At 42.9% G+C, this 23,893-nt stretch overlaps 1 protein-coding gene across 2 annotated transcripts; it reads right to left on the bottom strand.

Moving 5' to 3' along the window:
• Positions 1-507: 507 nt before the first annotated feature.
• On the bottom strand, positions 508-23,886 carry LOC118006495 (complement C1q tumor necrosis factor-related protein 3). Of its 2 annotated transcripts, none has more exons than XM_034999178.1 (6): positions 23,722-23,886; positions 18,213-18,324; positions 15,611-15,765; positions 11,553-11,682; positions 5,868-5,967; positions 508-2,425 (listed from the first exon to the last, which is right to left on the bottom strand). In XM_034999178.1, exons 1-6 carry the CDS (start codon positions 23,803-23,805, stop codon positions 2,266-2,268), a joined length of 741 nt encoding a protein of 246 aa, XP_034855069.1. In that variant the 5' UTR covers positions 23,806-23,886; the 3' UTR covers positions 508-2,265. The 2 variants fall into 2 exon arrangements, with proteins under 2 accessions (XP_034855069.1, XP_034855068.1); XM_034999177.1 differs by having other exon boundaries at positions 23,503-23,886.
• Positions 23,887-23,893: the final 7 nt, after the last annotated feature.

The following is a 23,893-nucleotide window of genomic DNA, read 5'->3' on the forward strand; positions in this document are numbered from 1 at the left end:
TTGCTTAAATGATACCTACCTACTATCTCCTTTTTACATCCTCAATTTTATGAAAACTTGTAAAATTAATCTTCCAGATATAATTCTGGTCATGGGTAAAATTGTGAAACAATCAATCTTGATCTTCCCCCACCTTCCTTACTAAGCACTCTTTTTTACACCTGGGACTTATTTGCAAGCCTAAAGTCTTTTCCACCTGCCTGCAACCAAATTGGGTGTCTCTACTAAGAAGAAAACTAGAATTTACATCAGCATAGAAAGACCTCATATATGTGATGAAGATCCTGGTCCCTTAAGATACTCAGATTACATTAAAGGACCTCCTCCAAACATCAATGTCTTAAATTTGCAGAGGGTTGAAGTCATAACAATGGGATAACTGAAAAGTGGAGTATTTTGTAGACAAATGACCATGCTCTGTGCCTACATCATCGATGTATGGCTGTTTACATCATCTGCATGAAAATATTTTAACTTTGTGTTAACAAACCATAGTGACTTACAATGTATGACTATTCAACTTTATTCAGAACATTATAAAACAATACATTTAACAAAAGTATGTTTATTTCCATACAATGCTTTTACATTTTTCTCACCTCAGTTTTATCTAAAGCTAAGCCAATATCTTCTTCTAAGGCACTTTATTAATAGTGTATGTTCTTTAGACATGGAATCCCTTTGGGCAACATGCAACATTCAAATGTCTGTTGGCAATACACTTTTACAAAATATTTATGATGTCTGGAAATAATAAACCTCAACACCCATGACCACACAGCCCCAGGGGCAGTGGGGGACATACACAAAATCACAAAAACATTACCAACCAGTCAAGCACATTTTGGCTAATATCCATAATATCCATTCACAAATAACGTTGCTTGTGTTGGTCAGGAAGAATTTAAAAATATTTATAGATCAAAAGAAAGGGTCAAAGACAGAACTGAGCATGGAGCACACCAAGTTAGCTGATAGGGCAGTCCTAATTAATTCTTTCTGCTTCTAGCTAGAGGGGGTAATCAATACAATTAAACCCATAGTTTAAAAGCTTTTGTGGAAATTCAAATTGTAACAGAAAATAAATTAAGGGCTAATTGCTTCTAAGGGATTCATTAAATGACATGTGCTAGACAGGTATCTCTCTAGTGCATTTTAAATATAATTTGACATTAAGGTAAACACATATGCCAATGATGCTTCCTTTGCTTAAAATAAACAAAATCTGTGTACTATCTTCTGTACTTGTCCCTTTTTGGGGAGGGACAGGCAAAAGTAAAGGAGCACAGCTTCATTGTAAGTATTGCTTAAATATGGTAATCAAAAAAGTCATATCATTTTTTATTTTTAAAAAGGTTAAGAGATTTTATTTTATGTCTTCTAAATGGAATGCCCTTATATTTTGTATCCATTAGTTTGTATGTAACTGAGTTTACAGCTCCTTCGAATATCAGTATGTGTAAAGTTTATTGGGGTAATTTCTAAATTGAGAGAGAAGAAGGTCACTGTATCTGTATATATGGATGTAACCTCACTTAAGCTGGCCAGGGTCAACAAAGATCGATTATAATCTGAGAAACACAATGGGAAAAATTCAATATAATAAGTCAGATCTGATAAACCCAATTTTGGATCATGAGAAAATTCTATATCCAAAAATATAAGCCATTACAAGTCAAGATTTAATTACAGCAGTATTCTTATAAAAAAAAAAAAAAAAGGAGGAGTCCATTATTTATGGGCATTGTGAATACTTTTCTTATCTAAAAGCTATCTGAAACTACTAAAAATATCTATATTTATTCATAAATATTGACCCACTGGATCAAAGTGTTACTTCCCAGTCTAGGTTTTACAAATGTTTCTGGTAACTTGGTCCTGGCAAGTGCCCTTGTTCCTCCCAGGCCCCATCATAATCACTGCACCCTGGTCTCTGAAATGTTTTAAAGAATGATGAACCACAAACCTCAGGAATTCCTGAAAGTTGCTATTAAATTAAAAACAGAGCAGCCAAATTCTTTGCAAATGACTTCTTTGATGGAAACAATTATTTCCAACCTGTATCAAGAAGGGAATTCTTTTTTAGATGCCTGGGGAAGAGTAAACATGCCAAGTATATTAGTCAAGGTCACTTGAGGAGAACTGTTTTGTGGATTCTTCTTCTGAGCTCCTGAGTAGAACCCTCAACTCTAGTGTCCCTCAGATCATAACAATACCAGTGCAGCCATAAATCTTCCCAAAAGTAGAGCTGGTCTATTCATATATTTACTTGGTTTCAAAGAGCAGGAAGCCTGCGAAGGTAGAGAAGCGCTGGTGGTCCCCATGAAGAGCGCCATTGCCCATTCTCAGCCAAACCTCATCCCCTTTAGCCAGCTTCAGTACTGCATGGTTGCTGGACGTATCTGACTTCCCCTTTGTTTCATAACTGTAAAGAAAAAAAGGTACCAACTACTTAGTCTTTGCAGTGGACAGTCACCTCTTTACCAAAGTATGTCCTCCCCTTCTCCTCCAGACTCTCATGCACTTAGACTCCTATGATTAAGTTCTCTAAATAGCATGTGAACAAAAATGACATGTACCACTTATAGGATTGGACAACACAACTCTCCCAAACACCTCTCCTTGCTTCTTCCTCATTATGACCATGTGGATTGGTAATGACAATGACCAGAATGACCTTGGAAGCCAAGTGTTGTAGCCTGAGTTCTTGAAGACTATGTTGCCAGAAGCTCTGTCTCACTTGCCCCAACCCGGAACAACCACTCTGGACTGTTCCATGAGAAGAAAAGTGATTTCTATTATGTTTAAGCCATTGGGTTAATGTTATAGCAATTTAGTCTACCCTAACTTATTTAAAATTTGGTACTGAAGGATGGTTTTGCTATAAGCCAAACTAAAATATGTTGCATTGGCTCAGGGTCAGGCAGAGAGACAAATATTGTGGGCTTGAAAGCTGGAGACCTATGTCGTGATGGGGCAAAACATTTAGGAAAACATCGGATAATGTGGAAAGCAGACCTTATGTCTACCAAGCCTATACCCTAAGAAAGGAAGTGACTGGGGCGCCTGGGTGGCTCCGCTATTAAGCATCTGCCTTCGGCTCAGGTCATGATCTCAGGGTCCTGGGACCAAACCCTGCATCGGGCTCCCTGCTCAGCGGGAAGCCTGCTTCTCCCTCTCCCACTCCCCCTGCTTGTGTTCCCTCTCTTGCTGTGTCTCTGTCAAATAAATAAATAAAATCTTAAAAAAAAAAAAAAAGAAAGTGACTGGAAAAGCCAAAATACTGCTTTTAGTAAGATGTTTCTGCAAAAGACTAGTTCAGACAAAACCTGAGATGTCTGAAGCACAGGAAGCAGAAAGGGAGAGTCTAGAAAGTTGAGGTCTAACAGGGTTGGAAAAGCCAAGTGCTTTTATACCAGAGATACCAGAGATAGTCGATGTTGTCCTATTAAGACTTCTCATTCAATCTAATAGACACAGCCTGTGACATAACTTGATGGATTAAAAATATTGCCTTTCTACCTAAATCTATTGTTTAGGTAGTCAAGACAGAAGGGCCTGAAAACAAGGAATCAAGGAAAGAACAGGCTGAAAAACTGTCAAGAAAAGAATGTTGGGTGTGGTTTGCTAACACATATAACTGACTGGTAGCAAATGGAATAAAAGCCTGCTAAGTTTCTGAGGAAATGGTATTACCCAGAAACCCAAACCTGGCTCACAAAGGACTTGGGATGTTTGACTAAATACTAAATACTCTTAGACCTCAAATTTGCACGAGCAGGAAGTGGGCTGTGAAAGACCCCAGGGAAAGCCTACTCACTTTTTAGATGGAGACAAATAAACAAGGAAGGTCCTCTCAGAGAACAGAATTAGGGGCCAAAGAGAAAAACAGCTGAGAGGCTGACTTGATAAAAAGGATTGCTCATTCCTAAGCTTTGAGCTGGATGCATGAACTGCAGTTTTGGATGTCTTCCGTGGGGGTGGAGATGGGGAGACATACATTCTAAATGTAGAAGAATTCAACAGCTACTTGGTAGCCAGAGGAGCAGAGAAGCCTAGCTTTTCACCAGACTCCATCTCCCTGCTTCCAGAGGAGCAGCTCTACTTTTCCTTGCTGCCCTTGCCTTGGTTGAGGGGAGTTAGGGCTGGGGAACAATGTAACTGTATTCTCTGAATAGAATGTGTGATGCATAAACATCTTCACAAGCTTGTTGCTCTTTTCTCCTTCTGACTATGGCAATGACAATGACCAGGGAGAATTTGCAAGTCCGTTTTACAGGTGACAGAACTGCTTTCACCAGTCTGCATCTCTCAGAACCCAGATAGAGCACCTCCCTTCCAACCTGCCTCCACCCAAGCCCTCCTCCACCCTCTCTGCCTCGCCCTTCCCCATCCTGGAGCTGGTCAAGCAACATCAAGTTCTGCAGTGTTTGAGCTGCCATATTGAGTCTCTCTCTCTTTTTAAGAATTTATTTATTTATTTGTTTATGAGAGAGCACAAGCAGTGGGGAGAGGCAGAGGGAGAGGGAGAAATGGACTCCCCACCAAGTAGAGAGCCGGACGCAGGGCTCCATCCCAGGACCCTGGGATCATGGTCTGTAACAAAGGCAGCCGCTTAACTGACGGAGCCACCCAGGTGCCCCTTGAGTCTCTTTTTTGCAGCAATTTCACCTACTTCTCTTTTTCTCTTTTGGTTTTTCAAATACATCTTCCCACTGGAGGCCAGGTACCAGAAGAAATGGCAATCCTCCCAAGTCATCAAAAATGACAGGGATAAGATAGCAACTAGAGTTTTTAATAAATAACTCAACCACCCATTTAGTTATGGGAAAGATGTTGGCTCTCTGCCTCTTTCCCACATCCTAAGCTTATATCAGAACAAGTTGTAATATTTCTTTTTAAGATAATTTTTTAAAGATTTGTTTATTTATTTATCGGGGGGGGCACAAGCCTGTGTGCACATTAGAGTGAGTGGGGGGAGGGGCTGAGGGAGGGAATCTTCCCAGCAGACTCCCCAAGAGCAGGGAGCCCCATGCAGGGCTTGATCTCATCACCCATGAGATCATGACCTGAGCTAAAACCAAGAGTGGGCTACTCAACCGACTGAGCCACTCAGGCGCCCTAAAACAATTTTTTTACAAGAAGCTCTAGGGCCAGGCATAGCCTAAAGACCCGGGTCTACTCCCAACTCTCTACCTGTCAGCTGAGGAAGATAGTAGAGAAGACCATCAATAGGGGTGAACTCTGGCCAGAGTAAGAAAATAGGAGAAAAGGCTGAGAAAGAAGGAAAGAAGTTATGAGTTAAGGAAAGAATACAAATGGGGGCGCCTGGTTCAGTCAGTTAAGCGTCTGCCTTCTGCTCAGGTCATGACCCCAGAGTCCTGGGATGGAGCCCCGCATTGGGTTCCCTGCTCAGCGGGGAGCCTGCTTCTCCTTCTCCCTCTGCCTGCTGCTCCCCCTTCTTGTTCTCTCTCTCTGTCAAATAAATAAATAAAATCTTAAAAAAAAAAAAAAAAGACTCTCTCTCCCTCTCCCTCTCCCCCCGCCCTGCTCTCACAAGCACATGTGTGTTCTCCCTCTCTCAAATAAATAAATAAAATCATTAAAAAAAAAAGATACAAATGATTAGTTATGGGGAGTGTTGCTAGTGATTAGCTCAAGGCCTTTTATCAACCTGCTTATTCTCAAGTTCATCAGATTTATTTCCTCCCAAATAGTAATTATAATCTGGCCATATATTGGTATATGGGAGCTCTCGGTGATGACAGGTCAGGTGCTATTGATTCTTACACACTCCCTGGCATTTGCCATCCTTTGAGCAAGCCATGGTGGCATGGTTGATCCCTGTGATAGAGAAGACCACCCACCTGTACATGCTGAACACTGTATTGCCATTGTGCATGAGGTACACATACACTTCTTCAACATCCTCATGCTTCATCATGCTGAAGGTGAAGAAATACACACCTGAAAAAGGCAGGTATATAGCCACATTTGTATTAATATATTGTACATCGAGGCCCGGGAGATATACTGTATGACTTCCCTTTTTTTGTTTCTATTCTATTTGGTATGTAGGCTCTTCTTCGCCTTTATTTGTATGAGTGTTCCTTTATCTGCTCTCACCTTCAAACTACTTTAAAGTTTTTTGAGACTTTCTCACTGTGGGTACTATGTATCCCCGATAAGTGCTTACGGTGAGGTACATGCTATTCCTAGGTATCAATTAACTGTCATTAGGTTAGCGCCTACCACAGGACTCTTATTAGACAAGGTACAGAGCCCTGCGTGGATGAACACACAGCCTCCGCGGCCTAACAGAATGAACCATGTGTAGCATTACAATGGATGAGTACCCTCAGCACAGAGATGTTACCCAGAGATAAGAAGTATTTTAGCAGATAAGTGTTTATCAGTTCTGAAGAAATAGTTTTAGTAATTTATCGTGTTATTCATTGTAAGTAGATGAACTTATGTACAATAAAGAGAGACTCAACTATGACTCAGCAGCATGACCTTGCTACTAAAAATAGGGATCCTTCTCATTTGTAAAGGATCAATGTATTTTAAAAAATGTGAGTTTTCTTATAAGTCTCTAGGCCACCTAACAGAAAGGAACTTAATATGACCCGATACAGTCTAAAAGATTAAAACGAATCAAAAAGCAGAGAGATGAGCAAAAAGGAAAATCTTCCCAACTCCAAATGATGTGGGATTTGAGAGTGCATTTTGGAAAGATGAATGAATATACATCATCAAGCTTTTATGGATTTCCATGCTACATTTTTAAACTAGTGACCTTGTCTTAGTCCATTTGAGCTGCTATAACAAAATGCCACCAAATGAGCAGCTTAGAAACAACAGCAATTTATTTCTCGCAGTTCTAGAGGCTGGAAGTCTGAGACCAGGGTGCCAGCACGGTCAGGGGAGAGTCTTCCTGCAGGTCACAGACTTCTGATTGTATCCTCACATGGCAGAAGGGGTTACGGGACTCTGTGGGGCCTCTTTCATGAGGGCACCAATCCCATTCACGAGAATTCTGCCATCATGAGGTAATCATGATAGGCCTTTGGGCCCTACCTCCTAATACCATTAACTTGGGCCTTAGGTTTTCAATGTATGAATTTTGGAGGGACACATTCAGACCATAGCAGCAGGCCTTGTAAGAGAAAAAGCCAGAAACGTCTTTAAAAAAAAAAATAGCATGGCACAGTCCTATGCTTTTTTTCAAATGTACAATCAAGTAAGATAGAAGCTGTAAGGGTATCATGTTGACCGCCTGCTTCTGAGTCAAGTTGAACCAATTGAAGAAGTGTGATTATGCTTCACTTAGTGCCAGGCTTGCATATTCAATACGCTGGGAATGAAAGAACTGGTATAAAAATCAATCATATCCATTCGTATGCCTAGAGATTGGTTCACAGATGAAAAGTAAAGGCAGATTAAAATTAAAGGACTTGAAGAAAGCAGTTTATGGTGTTTAGGTTTTTATATTTTACAAAACGTATTAGACACACACACATACACACACGATACACGCATGTGACAATTTTCAATGCCTCAAGAAGATAAAGCTGGAATCAAAATGGCAGGAAAAAGTATTGGTTCTCCTGAAACAATGATGGCTGCTATACAAAATAGATTGCAGAAGCATGTTAGAAAGAGCAGACTAAGGGGCACCTGGGTGGCTCAGTCGTTAAGCGACTGCCTTCAGCTCAGGTCATGATCCCAGGGTCCTGGGATCAAGCCCCACATCGGGCTCCCTGCTTGGCAGGAGGCCTGCTTCTCCCTCTCCCACTCCCCCTGCTTCTGTTTCCTCTCTCGCTGTGTCTCTCTCTGTCAAATAAATAAAATCTTAAAAAAAAAAAAAAAAAAAAAGAAAGAGCAGACTAAGACACCAGATGGGGAATAAATGAAATGCCTAGAAGTGGAAATATAAAAGTGAATATATATCATATCCACCTATGGCTTTCTTCTGCAAGGGAAGATACTGAAAGAAGAGGCAACACACTTGTGCTACAGTTTTCAGGTCTTTGTGTTACTGTAATTGCAAAAATCAGCCTTCTCTGTCCCATCACTACCAAAGTCAAAAAGTAGAAAATGCTCAATTTGTCATCTATTGGATGAGGTTTAAAGTGGGAGGCAAATGATGGTTGTTACCAAATGATGACCCAAGAGAGTTCCAAAAAACTACTAAATCTTTGAACTTCCATTATAAAGCCCTTGAAAGCAATGGAGCCATCGGGCATCTCGAGGTGCTTATGTAAACTGCAGCCCAGATAGTGTGTAACAAAATAGTTACAAGAAAATTGTAAACCTTCAGAGCAGAAAATCACATAAGAAGGTTTACAACTGGTTGAAGTGTGATGAAAGATCGCTTCTATCACTTCATATATCTGTTTATTTCTGAGTTTAGCTACATGGAAAACTAAATCAAGGCATTAAAAGCACTTGTGACAAATGTAATATGGCGACTGCATCCATCATAATTTTCCTCTATTCCTTCTAGATCCCACACAGGGAAATAAGGAGCATTGAAAACAAACACCAGAAAGAATCCATTTTTCATAAAACTAGGAGTCTGAAAAAAGCCAATAAACTTCAAATACTTGTAAGTTTGTCAAATGCAACAGACAGCAGGCAGAGTCGCAGAGGCAAGGAGTTTTGAGGAGGCCAAGCCGAGGCAGATCTCACAGTACTGGAAAAAAGGCACTCCCTGATGGAGAAGGGCCACACATGTGGAAAAGCAGCTCTTACGAGCATAAGTGGTGTTTTGGGGGAACATTGCTAGATAAAGTACAAAAAGTGAGGTGAGTCGTCCTAAAGTGGCAGATTTCTGAAACTACCAGCAAAAACAGGACTCCTAAGGGCAAGAGAACTACACGTGCAAGGCTGGGTCTCACAAGTCTTCCCAGACCCACTGCAGTCTGAGGAGGGAAGCAGAGGAAGTGTGGCCACACAGAGAAAACACACAGAAGGGCCACACTTCAAAGAGCAGACTGAGTCCCCTGCTAGCAGGAGAGGGAACCACGGAGCCGGAAGTATGCTGAAGTCCCTCCGCCTTCAGCAGAAATTACTGCCCCTGGCGGGTCTAGGGAAATCCAACTCATTCAACCACCAGTTAATTTTAGAAAGTAGAAAACATGAGCAGAAACTACCTATAGAGGAAGAATACTCACTGAGAAGAAATGTTGTCAGGTAGCAGATGAAAACTGTAACCAAATATTCCATCCTGAGTTTAAAATATGTTAATGAAGCAAATCCCTCCATGAAAGAACATTATTAACTCACGGCAGAAATGTCCAGACAAAGGGCGCCTGGGTGGCTCAGATGGTTAAGCGTCTGCCTTCGGCTCAGGTCATGATCCCAGAGTCCTGGGATGGAGTCCCGCATCGGGCTCCCTGCTCCACAGGAAGCCTGCTTCTCCCTCTCCCACTCCCCCTGCTTGTGTTCCTGCCCTGGCTATCTGTCTCTCTGTCAAATAAATAAATAAAATCTTAAAAGAAAGAAAGAAAGAAAGAAAGAAATGTCCAGACAAGAGGAGGAACTAAAAACTGGGACTAATGAGTAATGTTAGACATAGAAAGAGTAAAGAAAAATCACAGAAATAAGACAGAAGAAATTGGAAGAAGCAAAAAGGAAAATTCATCCTCAGCATATGTAATTAAGAACATGCAGAATAGTGATAGAGAAAGCAAACAACATGAAATGGAAATTAAAAAAAAACAGCAAGAGATTCGAGAAAATAATAGATACAGAAGACAGATGAAGAAAAGTTAAACACAAAACCAACAAAACATAATGGGAGCCCTTCACAAGTTAACCAACCAGTGGTGTCCTAAAGTGTGTGTGTGTGTGTGTGTGTGTAGGGGGGGATGCTTGTGAGTGGTCAACCCCAAAGGGGAGGAGTATTTTATGATTGACATGGTTTAGAATTGCTGCACTAGGATGACGATAAAAATCTAGTGACCTTTTCATTGGTCTTATTATAGTTCAAAAATATCCCATAGACAGGGGCACCTGGGTGGCTCAGTCAATAAGTGTCTGCCTTCGGCTCAGGTCATGATCCCAGGGTCCTGGGATCGAGTCCCACATCGGACTCCCTGCTCCGCGGGAGGCCTGCTTCTCCCTCTCCCACTCCCCCTGCTTGTGTTCCCTCTCTCGCTATCTCTCTCTCTGTCAAATAAATAAATAAAATCTTAAAAAAAAAAAATCCCATAGACAATGTGCCCACTTATTGCCTGATTGCCTAACACAAGTCAGACTGTTCCCAATGCCACCCCACCTTAGTACAGCAATGAGAAGGAAAAACAGTGTTTAAATTTATATTTAAAAATATAATTCAAAGAAACTTTTCAGGGCAAAAAGAAGGCTTACAACCACATATTCAAAGGACAGCAGGAAAAGTCTACCCAGACGATCAGCTTGTGGTGGCTGAAAGTAAGGAAGTTGTAGGGGCTGAATGCTGACCCCCAAATCGGCCCAATTCCTAAAATCTCCAGGAGCTGCAAATGGTACCTTATATGGCAAAAGGGACTTTGCAGGTCTGATTAAATTTAGGATCTTTAGATGGGGAGATTATCCCAGATTACCCAGGGGGGCCCAAGGTGATCACGCTGCCCTTGAGAGCCAAGGAGGTCAGAATCTGCCAGGAGGTGATGTGACCATTGAAGTAGAGACTGACATGATGTGGCTGACAGAGAGGGAATGTCGACAGCTTCTCAAAGTTGCAGGAGGCAAGGCCCTCGAGCCTCCAGAGGAACTAGCATTGTCTATACCTTGACGTCAGTCCAGTCACACTGATTTTGGACTTCTGACCTCCAGAATTACAAGAGAATAATTGTGTGTCATTTTAAGCCCCTTAGTTTGTGGGAATTTATTAGAGCAGCAATAGGAAATGAATACAGAAGTGCTCGAGAAATTTTAAAAATTCAAATAAAAAAACTATTCAAAGGATCAGGTCCTCCTTGGGGTGGTGGTGAGAGGAGGGCACCGTAATGACACATTTAAACTGTGAGAATTATGATCTAAAGAGTTTTAAAGTCAGAGGTAACTATGTCCTCTGAGGGATTATTTGCTTCAGTTCGAATCAGAGTCAAAAATCTTAGTAATCATAGAAGTGTATTCATCTGGGATGGCTGGGTGGCTCAGTCAGTTAAGCGTCTGCCTTCCGCTCAGGTTATGATCCCGGGGGGGATGGGGGGGGCGGGTCCTGGCTCAGCAGGGAGTCTGCTTCTTCCTCTCCTCCGGGCTCATGCTCTCTCTCTCTCTCACAAATAACAAAATAAAATCTTAAAAAAAAAAAAGTGTATGCGTCTTTTTGAATTCTAATTAATTTACTTTGAAATCCAACAGAAACCTATATATGAGCTGATTGTTTTAACCGGAATCAGAAAGAATTCTCAACTCTCTTAGTGTCTTCCTTTCTTTGTTTCCTCTTCCTTCATTTTCCTTCCTCCCCCATTCCCTCACCTCTTTCCTACCTTCTTTCTGTCCTTCCTTCTAGATTGCTAGTTGAATAATTCAGTCATTCATTTATTTTTACATCTCACCTGATACTGGAGCCCCAAATCTACCAGTCATAACATCAAAGAAGTTTCCGATGTTCGTCTCCACGCTGCTGAAGATAATCCCGCTGTTCTGATTGCTGAAGTGGGTTGCCAGAGAAGCCATGAATGCAATCTAAGGAAAGTTAGTCAATAGGAAATTTACCTTAAAGAAATGGGGTTTTTATAAAAGTAAGTTTAGTTCAATATTATTTGTAACAACTAGATCGGAAATAAGCAGAAAAAAATTAAATAAATCATGGTAATTTCTAACATTTTATGCTATGAAGCCATTAAAATGATAGTATATATCAGCAGTTCTCACCTTGTGTTTCAAAATGTTTTTTGAAATATTAAAATTCTATTACTGAGAAAATTTGGATGAAATCTACTTATAGCTGTTAAATGCTATTAAATGCACATTAGCATATTAAAGGATCTGAGTAGGCCTGCAGCCAAATAACCTTTTAATTTTGTTCACTCTGTGTTATTTTTTTCTCCAAAAGAACTGTGATATTATGATTTGTAATAAATATACATTTAGTCTTTGTCCCAGTTTTTGGCACAGAGTTCCCAAAACCATTGGAATATCTTAAGTGTTTAGGGAGAGCAAGGGGTCTTTTGTTATGTTAATGAGGTGACTTTTGGAAAGCCCCTAGGTAACCTAAAGATAGGGGCTCATTGCCATTGGAGCCAACGCTGGGATTAGAGGGTTGAAACTTTCAGTCCCACCCCACATCAGGAAGGGCAGAGGGGTGGGCGGTTGAATTCAATCACCAATGGCCTGTAACTTAATCAATCAAGCCTATACAATGAAGCTTCCATAAAAACTTAAAAGAAAGGGGTTCAGAGAGCTTCTAGGTTGGTGAACATGGGGAGTGCAGGAGAGTGGTACTGGGTCTTTGAGAGGGCAGGGAAGCTCCGCACCCCTTTCCCTAAACCTTGCCCTATGCATCTCTTCCATCTGGCTGTTCCTGAATTATACCCTTTTACAAGAAACCAGTGATTGAGTAAGCAACATGTTTCTCTGAGTTCATGCTGGCAATTACTTGAACCCCAGGAGGGTTCATAGCCTCCCCTTCATAGCCGGAATGTCAGAAGCACAGATGACAATCCAGACTTAGAGTAGAGTCTGAAGTTGGGGGTGGCAGTCTTGTAGGGCTGAGCTTTTACGCTTGGGATCTGATGCATTCTCCAGGTAAGTAGTGTCAGAATTGAGTTGAATTGTAAGGACACCTAGCTTGGGGGTGTGGGAAAACCCCCCCACACTGGAATTGTACCGTTATTAGACAGTCACATTTGAAAATCAATGTCAGTCCCCCATCCACATGAGTCATTGTAACTGAGTGTGAGTTAGATCAATAAATTCTTGGGGCACCTGGATGGCTCAGTTGGTTAAACGACTGCCTTCGGCTCAGGTCATGATCCTGGAGTCCCGGGATCGAGTCCCACATCGGGGTCCCTGCTCAGCAGGGAGTCTGCTTCTCCCTCTGACCCTCCCCCTCTCATGCTCTCTCTCTCTCAAATAAATAAATAAAATCTTTAAAAAAAAATTCTTTAGCTTCCTGGGATTATCAGTCTTCAATGAATGGGAGTTTTAAGGGAGGGGCTGAAAGAGGAGAGAGGGAATAATTTGAAGTTTGGAAGACCCAGGGGAAAGCAGGCTTAGGAGAATCAACACGGAAAGGATTTGGACAGTCAGAAAGACAGCATGAGGGCTGTGGACTCGGAAGGAAGGGGAAGGAGAAGGATGACCCCGAAGGAGGGATTTCGGAAATGGGAATGAAGGGGCCTGGAAGTCACCCTTCTTTATAGGCTGCCTGAAACAAATCATTCTTCCTCTGTAATGCCTCCTTTAAAACAGGTGAATGTAGGGGGTGCCTGGGTGGCTCAGTCGGTGAAGCATCTGCCTTCAGCTCAGGTCATGATCCCAGGGTCCTGGGATGGAGCCCTGCATCGGGCTCCCTGTTCAGAGGGGAGTCTGCTTCTCCCTCTCTCCTCAGTGGGGAGTCTGCTTCTCCCTCTCTCAGCTCATGTTCTCTCTATCTCTCAAATAAATAAAATCTTAAAAATAAATAAAATAAAATGTGTGAGTGTAGTTCTCCCAAATTATTACATTGTGGTTTTAGGGTAAAATAATTGATGGAGCATTTTAATAATTGCCCAGGGTGCGCTCCATCAGACTGGCTACTCCAGGGCCCCCTGGCCCTTGTATAACCATCACAGGTTTAGAATTAAAGTTTCTAGGTTTGGGGATATTAATCATCCCTCTCATTAGACACCTTTAACCTGGCCAAGCGGCATCTGTCTTCTTTTCTTTGTAAATTTTTGCCGGCCCATTAATCCCAGGTTGCTAAGATTATTAAACAGCGTTCCTTTACAAGTGACAAAACCTCAAAAACAGTTCGAGAAACACAAAAGACCTCTCAGGTTATAACTTAGAAAACTCGAGGCCCAGAAAAATGATGGAATGTATCCGAGGTCAAACAACCATCAGATATGCCCAAATAAAAAGCAAAGTTTTCCCCCAATTGATCTTTCAGAAAGAGTCTCTGTATTCTGATTCTTTAAAAGTCTCTCAGGCTATGGTATATTCTCTCAATTACACACAGCCCCCAGCTGTGTGAAATAATATTTCAACTTTAGATGCTGCCACAGCAATCTGCTTTCAGTAGAAACCATACTTCAGATTTTGAATTTGGATCTTTTCTGGGGCTATCAATAGGCAATAGACCCTTTCTTGTGATGCTGGGCAGGGGCAGCGGGCCACAGCCCCCAGTCAGCCACACCGTCGAGAGCGTCAGCAACTAATGATACACTTAACCACCATTATAATTAATAATAAACACTAACTTTCAATGTTGATAGAAATCCCTTGGAAAAATCAATTTTAAAAACATCAGCCAGGAAATAAAGAAATAGCCAAGACTTAGTAATTTTCTTGGTGACCTAACCTTGCATTTGCAAGTTTTAGATGTTATTGGCCACAAGAATTTTGAACATCACTTAAAAGGGAAATAAACAATAGACAAATGAACACGTAAGCTTAGGATAAAATATTCAATTATAGCCTCATAAATAGATTCAAAACATGTTAAGCTGAAATAAATATAATTTAGTCTAAACTAGGATGGATGACTCAAAAATAAAATGTCTCTAGCGATAAAGAAGATGCTGATGAGAAAAGTTTATTTCTTTTTTTAAAGTTTTTTTTTGAGGGGGGGCACCTGGGTGGCTCAGTCGGTTAAGCAGCTGCCTTTGGCTCAGGTCATGATCCTGGAGTCCCGGGATTGAGCTCCGCATCAGGCTCCCTGCTCAGCAGGGAGTCTGCTTCTCCCTCTGACCCTCTCCCCTCTCATGTGCTCTCTCTCTCTCAAATAAATAAATAAAATCTTTAAAAGATTTATTATTATTATTATTGACAGAGAGATAGAGAGCACAAGTAGGCAGAGAGGCAGGCAGAGGGAGAGGGAGAAGCAGGCTCCCCAGTGAGCAGGGAGCCCAACTCGGGCTGGATCCCTGGACCCTGGGATCATGACCTGAGCCGAAGGCAGCCACTTAACCGACTGAGCCACCCAGGCGCCCCAAGAGAAAAGTTTAAAAAAAAACTGCCACAAGATCTTGAGTTGATAGAGAATAATACTTATATATTAATATCCATATATATGATTTAAATTGGTAAATGTAACAAAATGAATAAATAAAATATTTGAGGTAGACACATTCCATTTATATATTTGAGTTACCAAAACCCTTTTTATTTAACATCTCTTCCAATTTGGAAAACGGGACATTAGCTGATACTCAGGGCTTCTGTGTATTTAGTCTAAGAAGGGAGCTGAATTTCAACTTCTTAGGAATGATTTCAAAATGCTCTTTGAAGAGTACAGGCCGCCTGCCAATGCCCTGCAGTGGGGTTGAGCAAAGCCAGCCTCGGGCATGCGGGCATGTGGGCCAGCAGCCATCAGTGAGGATGTGAAGAGGCACTCGGGCCTTCTGCTTCCTGGACTTCAAGGGTCTGGGCAGTTTAGAAGTCCCATGGAGATCTGCCCAAGGTGACTTACCTGCAGTTCTGGCGGAATCCCCGGGTAGCCCTTTTCTCCCTTGGGGCCATGCTGCCCTCTTTCGCCTCGTGGCCCCAGGTCACCTTTGTCTCCTTTCTCACCTTTGGCCCCTTCATGGCCAGTGGCTCCATTATTGCCATTGTTCCCATGGTTTCCTTAAATCACAAGCAGAAGGCATCATAGGAGAAAGCCCCCATCACTCACACTGACCATCTATTGTTATACAAATGCAGACCTGTTTTTTTTAAAGATTTTTTTATTTATTCATTCCAGACACAGAGATACAGAGAGAGAGAGAGAACATGAGTAGGGGGAGAAGCAGAGGGAGGGGGAGAAGCAGGCCCCCCGCCGAGCAGGGAGCCCGATGCGGGGCTCGATCCCAGGACCCTGGGATCATGACCTGAGCCGAAGGCAGATGCTTAACCATCTGAGCCACCCAGGTGCCCCAGACCCTTTCTTCGAAAATGTTCGCTCTCAATTGCAAAAGAAGACCATTTGAAACAGTCCCAAACACAGCCAAGGAGGCATCATCAAATGGGTTCTCTTACATGGGACACTGAAGACAGCCTTAGCTACTCAAGTCTCCAAAGCCTGTTTTTCCTATAAAGCAAGAGTTGGGTGAAAAATTTTGAGGACTGATGATCACAGTATCATTTATAATAGCAGAGATTAGAAACAAACAATACTGGAAGAGCTCAATTAAAAAAATGGCACATCCCAGTAAATAATGTTACATCATCACAAAAAAAGAATGCTAAAGGAAAATATTTAATAACATTTAATAATGTTCATGATACTTCTAGATAAAAAAGTTATGAATCAGTAGAGACAGTGCAATATTATGTGTAAACAGTACTTATATATTATGTAAAAATATTTCCAGTGGTTTTGTTTTTTTTTCTGAATGGATGAAACACGAGTGGTTTTGTGTCCTGCTATGTACTTTTTCGTCTCTTTGAATTTTTCTGTAAAGGATGTGCACCACTTTTATCACCGAGGGAGATGTAAAATCACTGATACAAATTGTAACAATAATTTTGAAAGCAAGACTTAGATAATGATTTCAACTCGTCACTTTGCCACTAAGAGACAATTTCTACAACTCTCCCTTTATTTTATATTTGTTGAATTTCACACCCTGTCGCAGTTTATTTTGCATGCTACCTTTGGTCAGGTATTATACCAGGTTTGCAAACTCTCCAGATAATTGAACTTTGACTGTGTTTGCAAGTTAATGGGCCCAAAAAAAGCCATTTTGATTGGGAAACATTTAGTCAAGGCCAGCTTGTTCTGTACCCTCAAAAGAGTTTAGACTTCAGAACATTTTAAGAGGATGAATATTCTCTACCCCCAATCACTGCACCTGCTAGAGCCACCCTTAACATTCCATGACATAGACTCCAAGACAGTAATCACGGTGTAAAGTCTAACAGAATGTTTTCTCACGTTAAATTTGGTTTCATAAGAGAAGCCACTCAAAAGTATATTAAAAAATCAAAACTCGGTGAACCCGGGTGGCTCAGTCGGTTAAGCGTCTGCCTTCAGCTCGGGTCATGATCTCGGGGTCCCGGAATCAAGCCCCACATCTGGCTTCCTGATCAGCGGGGAGTCGGCTTCTCCCTCTCCCCCCTGCTCCCGCGCTCTCTCTCTTACTAGCTCTCTCTCTGTCAAATAAATAAATAAAATATTTTTTAAAAAATTAAAACTCAGTTGATAAATGTTAACATCACTGAGGGTAAGTGAGAGAAGAGCAAGTGGACTTCTGTCAAATCCTGAGAAAAAGTCCTACCCCCAGTAATTAACCTGTAAAGAGGAAAACAATTAACCCTCAGATGGATTTGGGAGTCCTAAGACAGAGAGGATCTGGGCTACCCTTTCCTTGGCTGACCCCAGACACTAGCCAGTTTTCAGAACCTCCCATGTCTGGGGCACACTCTGTAGGGTAGGGTGTCTGAATGGAGCCTGACAGCGTTTCCCATGCCGCCATGTGGTGCTGGAGCCCAAAAATGTTCCCATGAGCCCAAGAGAGGCATGAAAGTCAACCAAGAGATAGCTGAACGTGGACAGACCCTGAGACTAAGGGAAGAAAAACTTAGCTAGACGCAGAATCAGACGTAAGGCTGCGTAGTTCAGTGAACGGCACTGTGGAGACGGCTATAGCCAGCCCAGTAGGCGCTCCTCTCCTCCCCACCTTCACTTCCTAAGTTCCCTGAAAGTTAGATAGTGTGTTGCATGAAGTGCGTTGTGGCAGAAATGCCCAAACAAGAGTATGTCCAATAAGATCCCATGATTCTGTACTCCACGCTGGTGAAGAGCCTCCCCCTCTCTGCCGCCGACAGTGCATCTGGTACCCCAAGATGATGAACACCTGTGGGATGCTGCAAGCTGGATAAATAATAAATACTATAGAGTTTATGGTATATTGTTCCACCTAATTGGCTCTGTAAACCCAGTCCTCGCCCAAAACTCTCTTTCGGATTTTCCATGCACACCCTTTGGATCACGCACAGTGAACCCAAATTATTTCGATTCGCCCTGGCTCTGATTTTGGCACAGTGCCCAATTAGACTGGCAACAAACAGAGCATTTCTTTCATCCTTACCTGGAATGCCAGGGGGGCCAGGGGGCCCCGGGGGACCTTGGTAGCCTCTGAAGCTGTATTCTCCATGGCAACACTTGCTGCAGTCTGGGGGCGGTCCTCCGGTTTGTGGAGACTTTAAAAAAGATAGAGAGAGAAGCTTCAGAGAATGGTACTGGGGAGTCATTAGGACTTGTGAATTTCCCTTGGTCTCGTCTTTTGGGTAAGTTTAACTCCAAACAACCTACGACAGCATCAGAAAAGCTGGTGTGGGGTGGGGGCTTGAATGGCATGCTAGCTAAAGAGAGCCAATGACCAAAAGGACAAGGAAGCCAGAGGGTCAAAAGAAGGGCATGCTCTTTGGAAGGAGTGTGGTGTTGGCAGGGGATGGGGCAGTGTTTCTGGGAAGTACTGTCTTGAGCTACTGGTGACGGCCAAGGAGGAAACCCCTTCAGAGGTGGACTGGGAGGTAGCCCTCTCATTCCCAGCTGCCAGGAGCCTCCCCTGTCACTCCTTTGAGTAGGTGACCCTCAAATGGTAAGAACAATCAACTTCCAAGATACTTATTAAGAATTTCTATATTCAGGATACTGGGATAAGAGTTCTTAGAAATTTTGAGTCAAAATGCCGCTCTTCCCGTCACAACACACTTAAACTGCCTTAGGACATGGAGGAAACAAAGTATTCTTTAGCCCAGCAAATTACTATTAAGTATCTACATCTTGAAACAACTTTAACTCCCCCTTAAGCAGTATTTAACCTCAGGTCCTGTTTCACATTTTACTTCAAAATTCTAAAAGATTATCACATCGTTCGAACCAATATTCAGTGAGTACTTAATGGGTACTAAGTGTACTCAAATGTGACACTGAGGGGACTTGCTTATTTATTTAAAGAAAAATTTCTAAAATGTGTGCTTACTGTTGAGGAGCTACAGATCTAGTACAAGAGCTAGATTCACTGATAAAATTTAGAGTGATACTAAACTGGTAACTTGCCTTTTGATTGTGTAATATAAAATATTTATGGAAATTTTCCTAAACTTGAGTTATAATTCAATGGTCTGTTGAAAACAGTGTATTATTTCTAAAAGATTCTAAAGAAAGGGAAGGAGCAAAAGAGGGAAGGATAAGAGCAGAGGGAGAAAGGAAGGAAGAATTTGAAATTCAGGTTTTCTCTATTGCTAGAAATCCAAGCAGAAAAGTGGGTCAAGTCTTCCATTGCTGCACATTTAGACTTCACTATTTTTTGTTGTTGTTTAATCAAAAATGGGCTTGGACGTTTTCCTCACTCCCTCATTCCTTTTCCTTTAAGGCCTCCACCACGCTCATCAGGGAAAATGCAGGCTATCTGTAGTCTGAGCATTCTCTTGCAACACCTCAGAGCCGGAGTCTCAAGTGATCAGGGGCCACAATGTGGAGCTAACTCCTGTCTAGTCTTCTGCCCACCAGACCCCACACTGGACAGATATGGGAGTCTGCAAAAACCTTTGGTAAAACTGGTGAAGGAAAAGAAAATCAGCTAAAGCAAGTGGTCTGGGACAAGGAAATTCAGACACTTGGAAAGTCAGACACCACAGCACCACCCCACCTTCTAATCCAAGGACGCAATCTGAGAAGTAAGTATTTCATAATTTCCTGGTATGATTTTGCTAATGTGAAATACAGTTTTTTTAAGTTCCAAGAAATCCAAGGCTCTGCCAATAATGGGCTTTGAGGGAGAAGGAGGGAAAATTCTGAAGCGGGAGCCATTTGAAAATAGAACTGAGTTCCTGGGATGCTAAGAATTTTAGGAACATGTCTGTCCTGGCACCAGAACTCCTATCTCAGTTCTGTGTGGCTTTAGTGATGTCACTCCCCCCCCCCACTGCCCCCACATCATTTTTCTTGTCTACTAAATTAGGGCACTGGGTAAAATGGCCAGGAAATTTCTTGCCAGCTCTAAGAGCAAGCAAAGATACTAAGGTCTTTTCTAAACCCTCAAATAATGGTTTAGAAAAATTCTATTTGTAAAGTCTGGTGTCTGAATGTGAGAAGTTAGCTCCAGGAGAGCGGGCTGCTCGGGGGCGGGGGGGGGGTGCCCAAGCTACTCGGGAACACTTCGAAAGCAGAGAGCTGCCACCCCAGCAGGGAGAATCTTCTGGTTCCTACTAGTTGGTCATGTCCTGAGAGCCCGCCTACAACATTCACATGTTCCTCTGGCCTGGTCCTTCACAATACAGTCAAATGGAATAATGCTTGCAAGCCTTTTGAGGGACCCTTAGAACAAGTTAGACAGGATGTGTTAATTCAGAAGTTATCACCTAGGTAAGGGACAATTACACGCTAGGGAGTCACTACATATACCCTCTTAAGTTTATCAACCCTTTTCTCATAATCAGGTCAAATGTGAAAGCCAAAGGAGAATGAGCAGCACGGGAGGAGGAAGGGTTCTCTAAGACAAGTCCCAGCCCTTTTGTGGATGGAGGCCATGGGGCAGCTACTCAGGTTCAGCTCTGCTGTTAGCGAGTGACTTCTCAGAAAGAGGGCCCACAGCTCCTTCTTTAACCGAAGAACGAAGAACGAGAGAAGAGAAAGGAGAAGGGAAGTGGGACGAAGGGGAGGAGGGAGTCCAGGAGGAGGAGGAGGAGGAGGGGAGATTGATAAAGGAAGAAACTGCCTAGAAAAGAGAGCCCAAGTCTGCTCTCCCCCCAGTCTCTGCACACTCTACCCACCACGAAGCCCATGGCCAGAGTGCTTTTTCTAGAACATACGCCAGACCACCTCACTGCCCTGTTGTGAGCAAACAAACACAACTTTGGCAGGCAAACTAAGGTCTGAGCTCCTTAACCGGCCAACAGAATCTTCCAGGCTGGCACTGAGATCATCCTGTGTCTTCCTTGAACAGCTCAGGGGCTCCAGCTGCGCCCATCCCTCCCAGGCTCTCTCATCTCTTTGCCGTCCCACATAGTTTTAGATTTTATGTCTTTCGTGGATAACGATCTTTTTTGCCTCACTTTTGGGATCCACTGCAGCGGCCACCACCCCTCTGGCACTTTCTCCCCAACTGCCTTTTGTGCAGAGATTTTGTTTACCACACGGTATTCAATGATCTGTTCATTTGTCCCCACGAGAGCCCTTCAGAACTGTCCGGAGATAGGCTTGGGCTTATTTATCCCCATCCTAAAGCTTGGCACATACTAGAAGCACAGGAAATCATAGGTGAAACAACAAATGAGGAAAAAGAAGAATTAAAACAAGAGAGGCGGGGAACGCAGGCAAGAAGGGGAACACAGGAAAATCCTAAATGCAGTGAGTCTCCATACCCATTGGCAGAGGAACCTATTGAGGATCGCCAGAATATCAATGGTTCTAAATCTCCTCAGGATCTGCTGTTGGGGGTTTGTTTGAAAATACTTCAGGAGCCCAGGAGGGTTTGAAAGCCCACCCCCTCCCCACTGCCACTTCAACAAAAGAAAGCCAGGAAGTGACTTCCCGCCCCTCTCATCTGACTCCAGCATGTTGGCTGCCTACTCAAAGGTACAGCGAAGTAGAAATGTAATTTGGATTCCAGTGGTCAGCTGGGTATTGGTTGCCAAGAAATAACAACAAACAGCCTACATCTGCCTTCTGCTGCGTCTGGGAGCACATACTGCGAAGGCCAGGGAGGGCCCAGCAAAGATCCCACCCACTGAAATGGAAAGTCCAGGTCAAAGCCTGGATGAAAATGAAAATATCTTCACCACAAGGAAATACAGAGGACCATGAGTCACCCTCCAGCCAAAAGATTATCAGATGAGGGGTGCCTGGCTGGCTCAGTCAGTAGAGTGTGTGACTCTTGATCTTGGGGTTGTGAGTTTGAGCCCCACGTTCCACTCCACGCTTAGTCCCAGAGTCTACTTAAGACTCCCTCTCCTTCTGCCCCTGCCCCCACCCCGCGCACTCTCTTTATCTCTTTCTAAAATAAATAAATAAATCTTAAAAAAAAAAATAAAAGGATTGTCAGATGAAAGGACAATCTCTAAAAGTGGGCTTTGAAAAATAAGTATTTGGAGGTTATTATTTCTTTTGTGGCTCCTTAAAGAAACAATTTTTTATTTTTTAAAAAAAGATTTTATTGATTTATTTGACGGGGGGGGACGGGGAGAGCACAAGCAGGGGGAGGGGCAGAGGGAGAGGGAGAAGCAGGCTCCCCGCTGAGATCATGACCTGAGCCCAAGGCAGACGCTGAACCCACTGAGGCACCCAGGTGCCCCAAGAAACAATTTTTTTTTGACACGGTCTGACAGAACAGTCTGGGCGACTGCACTGTGCAGCTGAGTTAGAAATCCCAGCTCAGCCCCAGATCTCTAGCTGATCGTGTGTGGGGTTTCAGTCTGATCATATCGCCAGTCTCAACCCAAACTTTTCAGTCTATGAGAGGCCAGGCTTGGATTTCACCTGCATGAACATTTCCAGGGCCTGTTGAATGCAAAGACACAGTGAATTTTTGTTCTAAAACCTCTTCGTTCAAAGCTCTTGTAATTCAAGGTAACTCTTCTTGCCCCCTTCCTCTGATTTCAGCATGCCAGATGCCGAGAAGGTAAGTCAATATCCGTTTTGTCTGTTCTTAATGTTTTAAATGAAATTGAATTTCACCAATTTGCAATTCACTACATTGAAACCTGACCTCACTCCAAAAATCCCCAAAAAGAGTTGAAAGATGTTTCCTTGGACACTGAGTTCACACCCAGGGAAATAAATCAAGTCCTCTGTGATTATCAGGCTTTAAATCACACAATGAAGTTTTGCTTTTAATACACAGGCAGTCTTTTTTGCTCTAACTCTATGGTTCACAGGCTGAACATAGAGGCTTAGCAACCTAGACTACTATAAATCAAATAAACAAGCCTGGCATGAAATGTCACCGTCAACTAACACATCAAAGTGAAAAACTCAAAAGGCAACTTCTCCCTGCTGGGAAGCATTAAGAAAATCCAACTCTCTTAGAATCTGCAAATGATTGTCTCCAGCAATCCGATACGTCTTATCTGCTATCTGCGTGCTCAGCACTTTTCACACCAAGAGAGCAAGAAAGAAATCAAGTCAGAGCACAGCAGGGAGCTGGCTGCTCTGTTCTTGACCCCGGGGGACACCGTGTCCCCCCACATCCTCTGCTGATTTCCTAACAGAGATCGGCAGTCGTCCCCCGCCAGGACCCCAGAGCAACCCAGAAAGACCCCCACAAGCAGCACAGCAAACTTCTCGAAAGCATTGATCCTAAGAATCGCAGCTGAAAAAGAACAACAAAACTCGTTAAGCTTTCACAGTAATCCTTAGAAGAGAATTCCGAGTACCTGGCCCCAGAATGGGGTGATCTGGGCTAGGTCATCTACCTCGGGGTGCGGTAGCTCATCTGGTCTCAGGGGTTTTAGGTCTGTAGAAGTGTTATTATCCACAGTCCCAGTTTTAGGATGGCTCCGCTCTCTCACTTTCTCCCTCCTGGAGCCGCTACGGCCAGTCTGCTGGTGGCTTTGCACTATTCTCGCCTCTACTTTATTAGCTCTTCCGCTCACCTCCATGTATTCATCTTGACAGAGGCAAAATGGGAGGAAAAGCAAAGCCAGCAGGTGCCAAGAGCCGAGCTGCCTCCCGAGCATGATTCTCAACAGAGCCCCAGAGCCTCCTGGAGAGCACGGCGGGGCTTCTCAGGCAAATGCCAGGGCTGGAGAGGCGAGCTGCCGCCGG

This window comes from Mirounga leonina, unplaced genomic scaffold (assembly GCF_011800145.1).
Source record: "Mirounga leonina isolate KUSES-001 unplaced genomic scaffold, KU_Mleo_1.0 Mir_97, whole genome shotgun sequence".
NCBI lineage: Eukaryota > Metazoa > Chordata > Mammalia > Carnivora > Phocidae > Mirounga > Mirounga leonina.

Bases quoted from the DNA above. Each gene is read 5' to 3' on its own strand.
- LOC118006495 (XM_034999177.1), bottom strand. From the start codon at position 23,805: ATGCTCGGGAGGCAGCTCGGCTCTTGGCACCTGCTGGCTTTGCTTTTC. The intron at 15,766-18,212 runs GTAAGGATGAAA...TTGTGATTTAAG, and splicing joins TGGCCCCCCTGGCATTCCAG to GAAACCATGGGAACAATGGC. The intron at 11,683-15,610 runs GTAAGTCACCTT...AACTTTCCTTAG, and splicing joins GGATTCCGCCAGAACTGCAG to ATTGCATTCATGGCTTCTCT.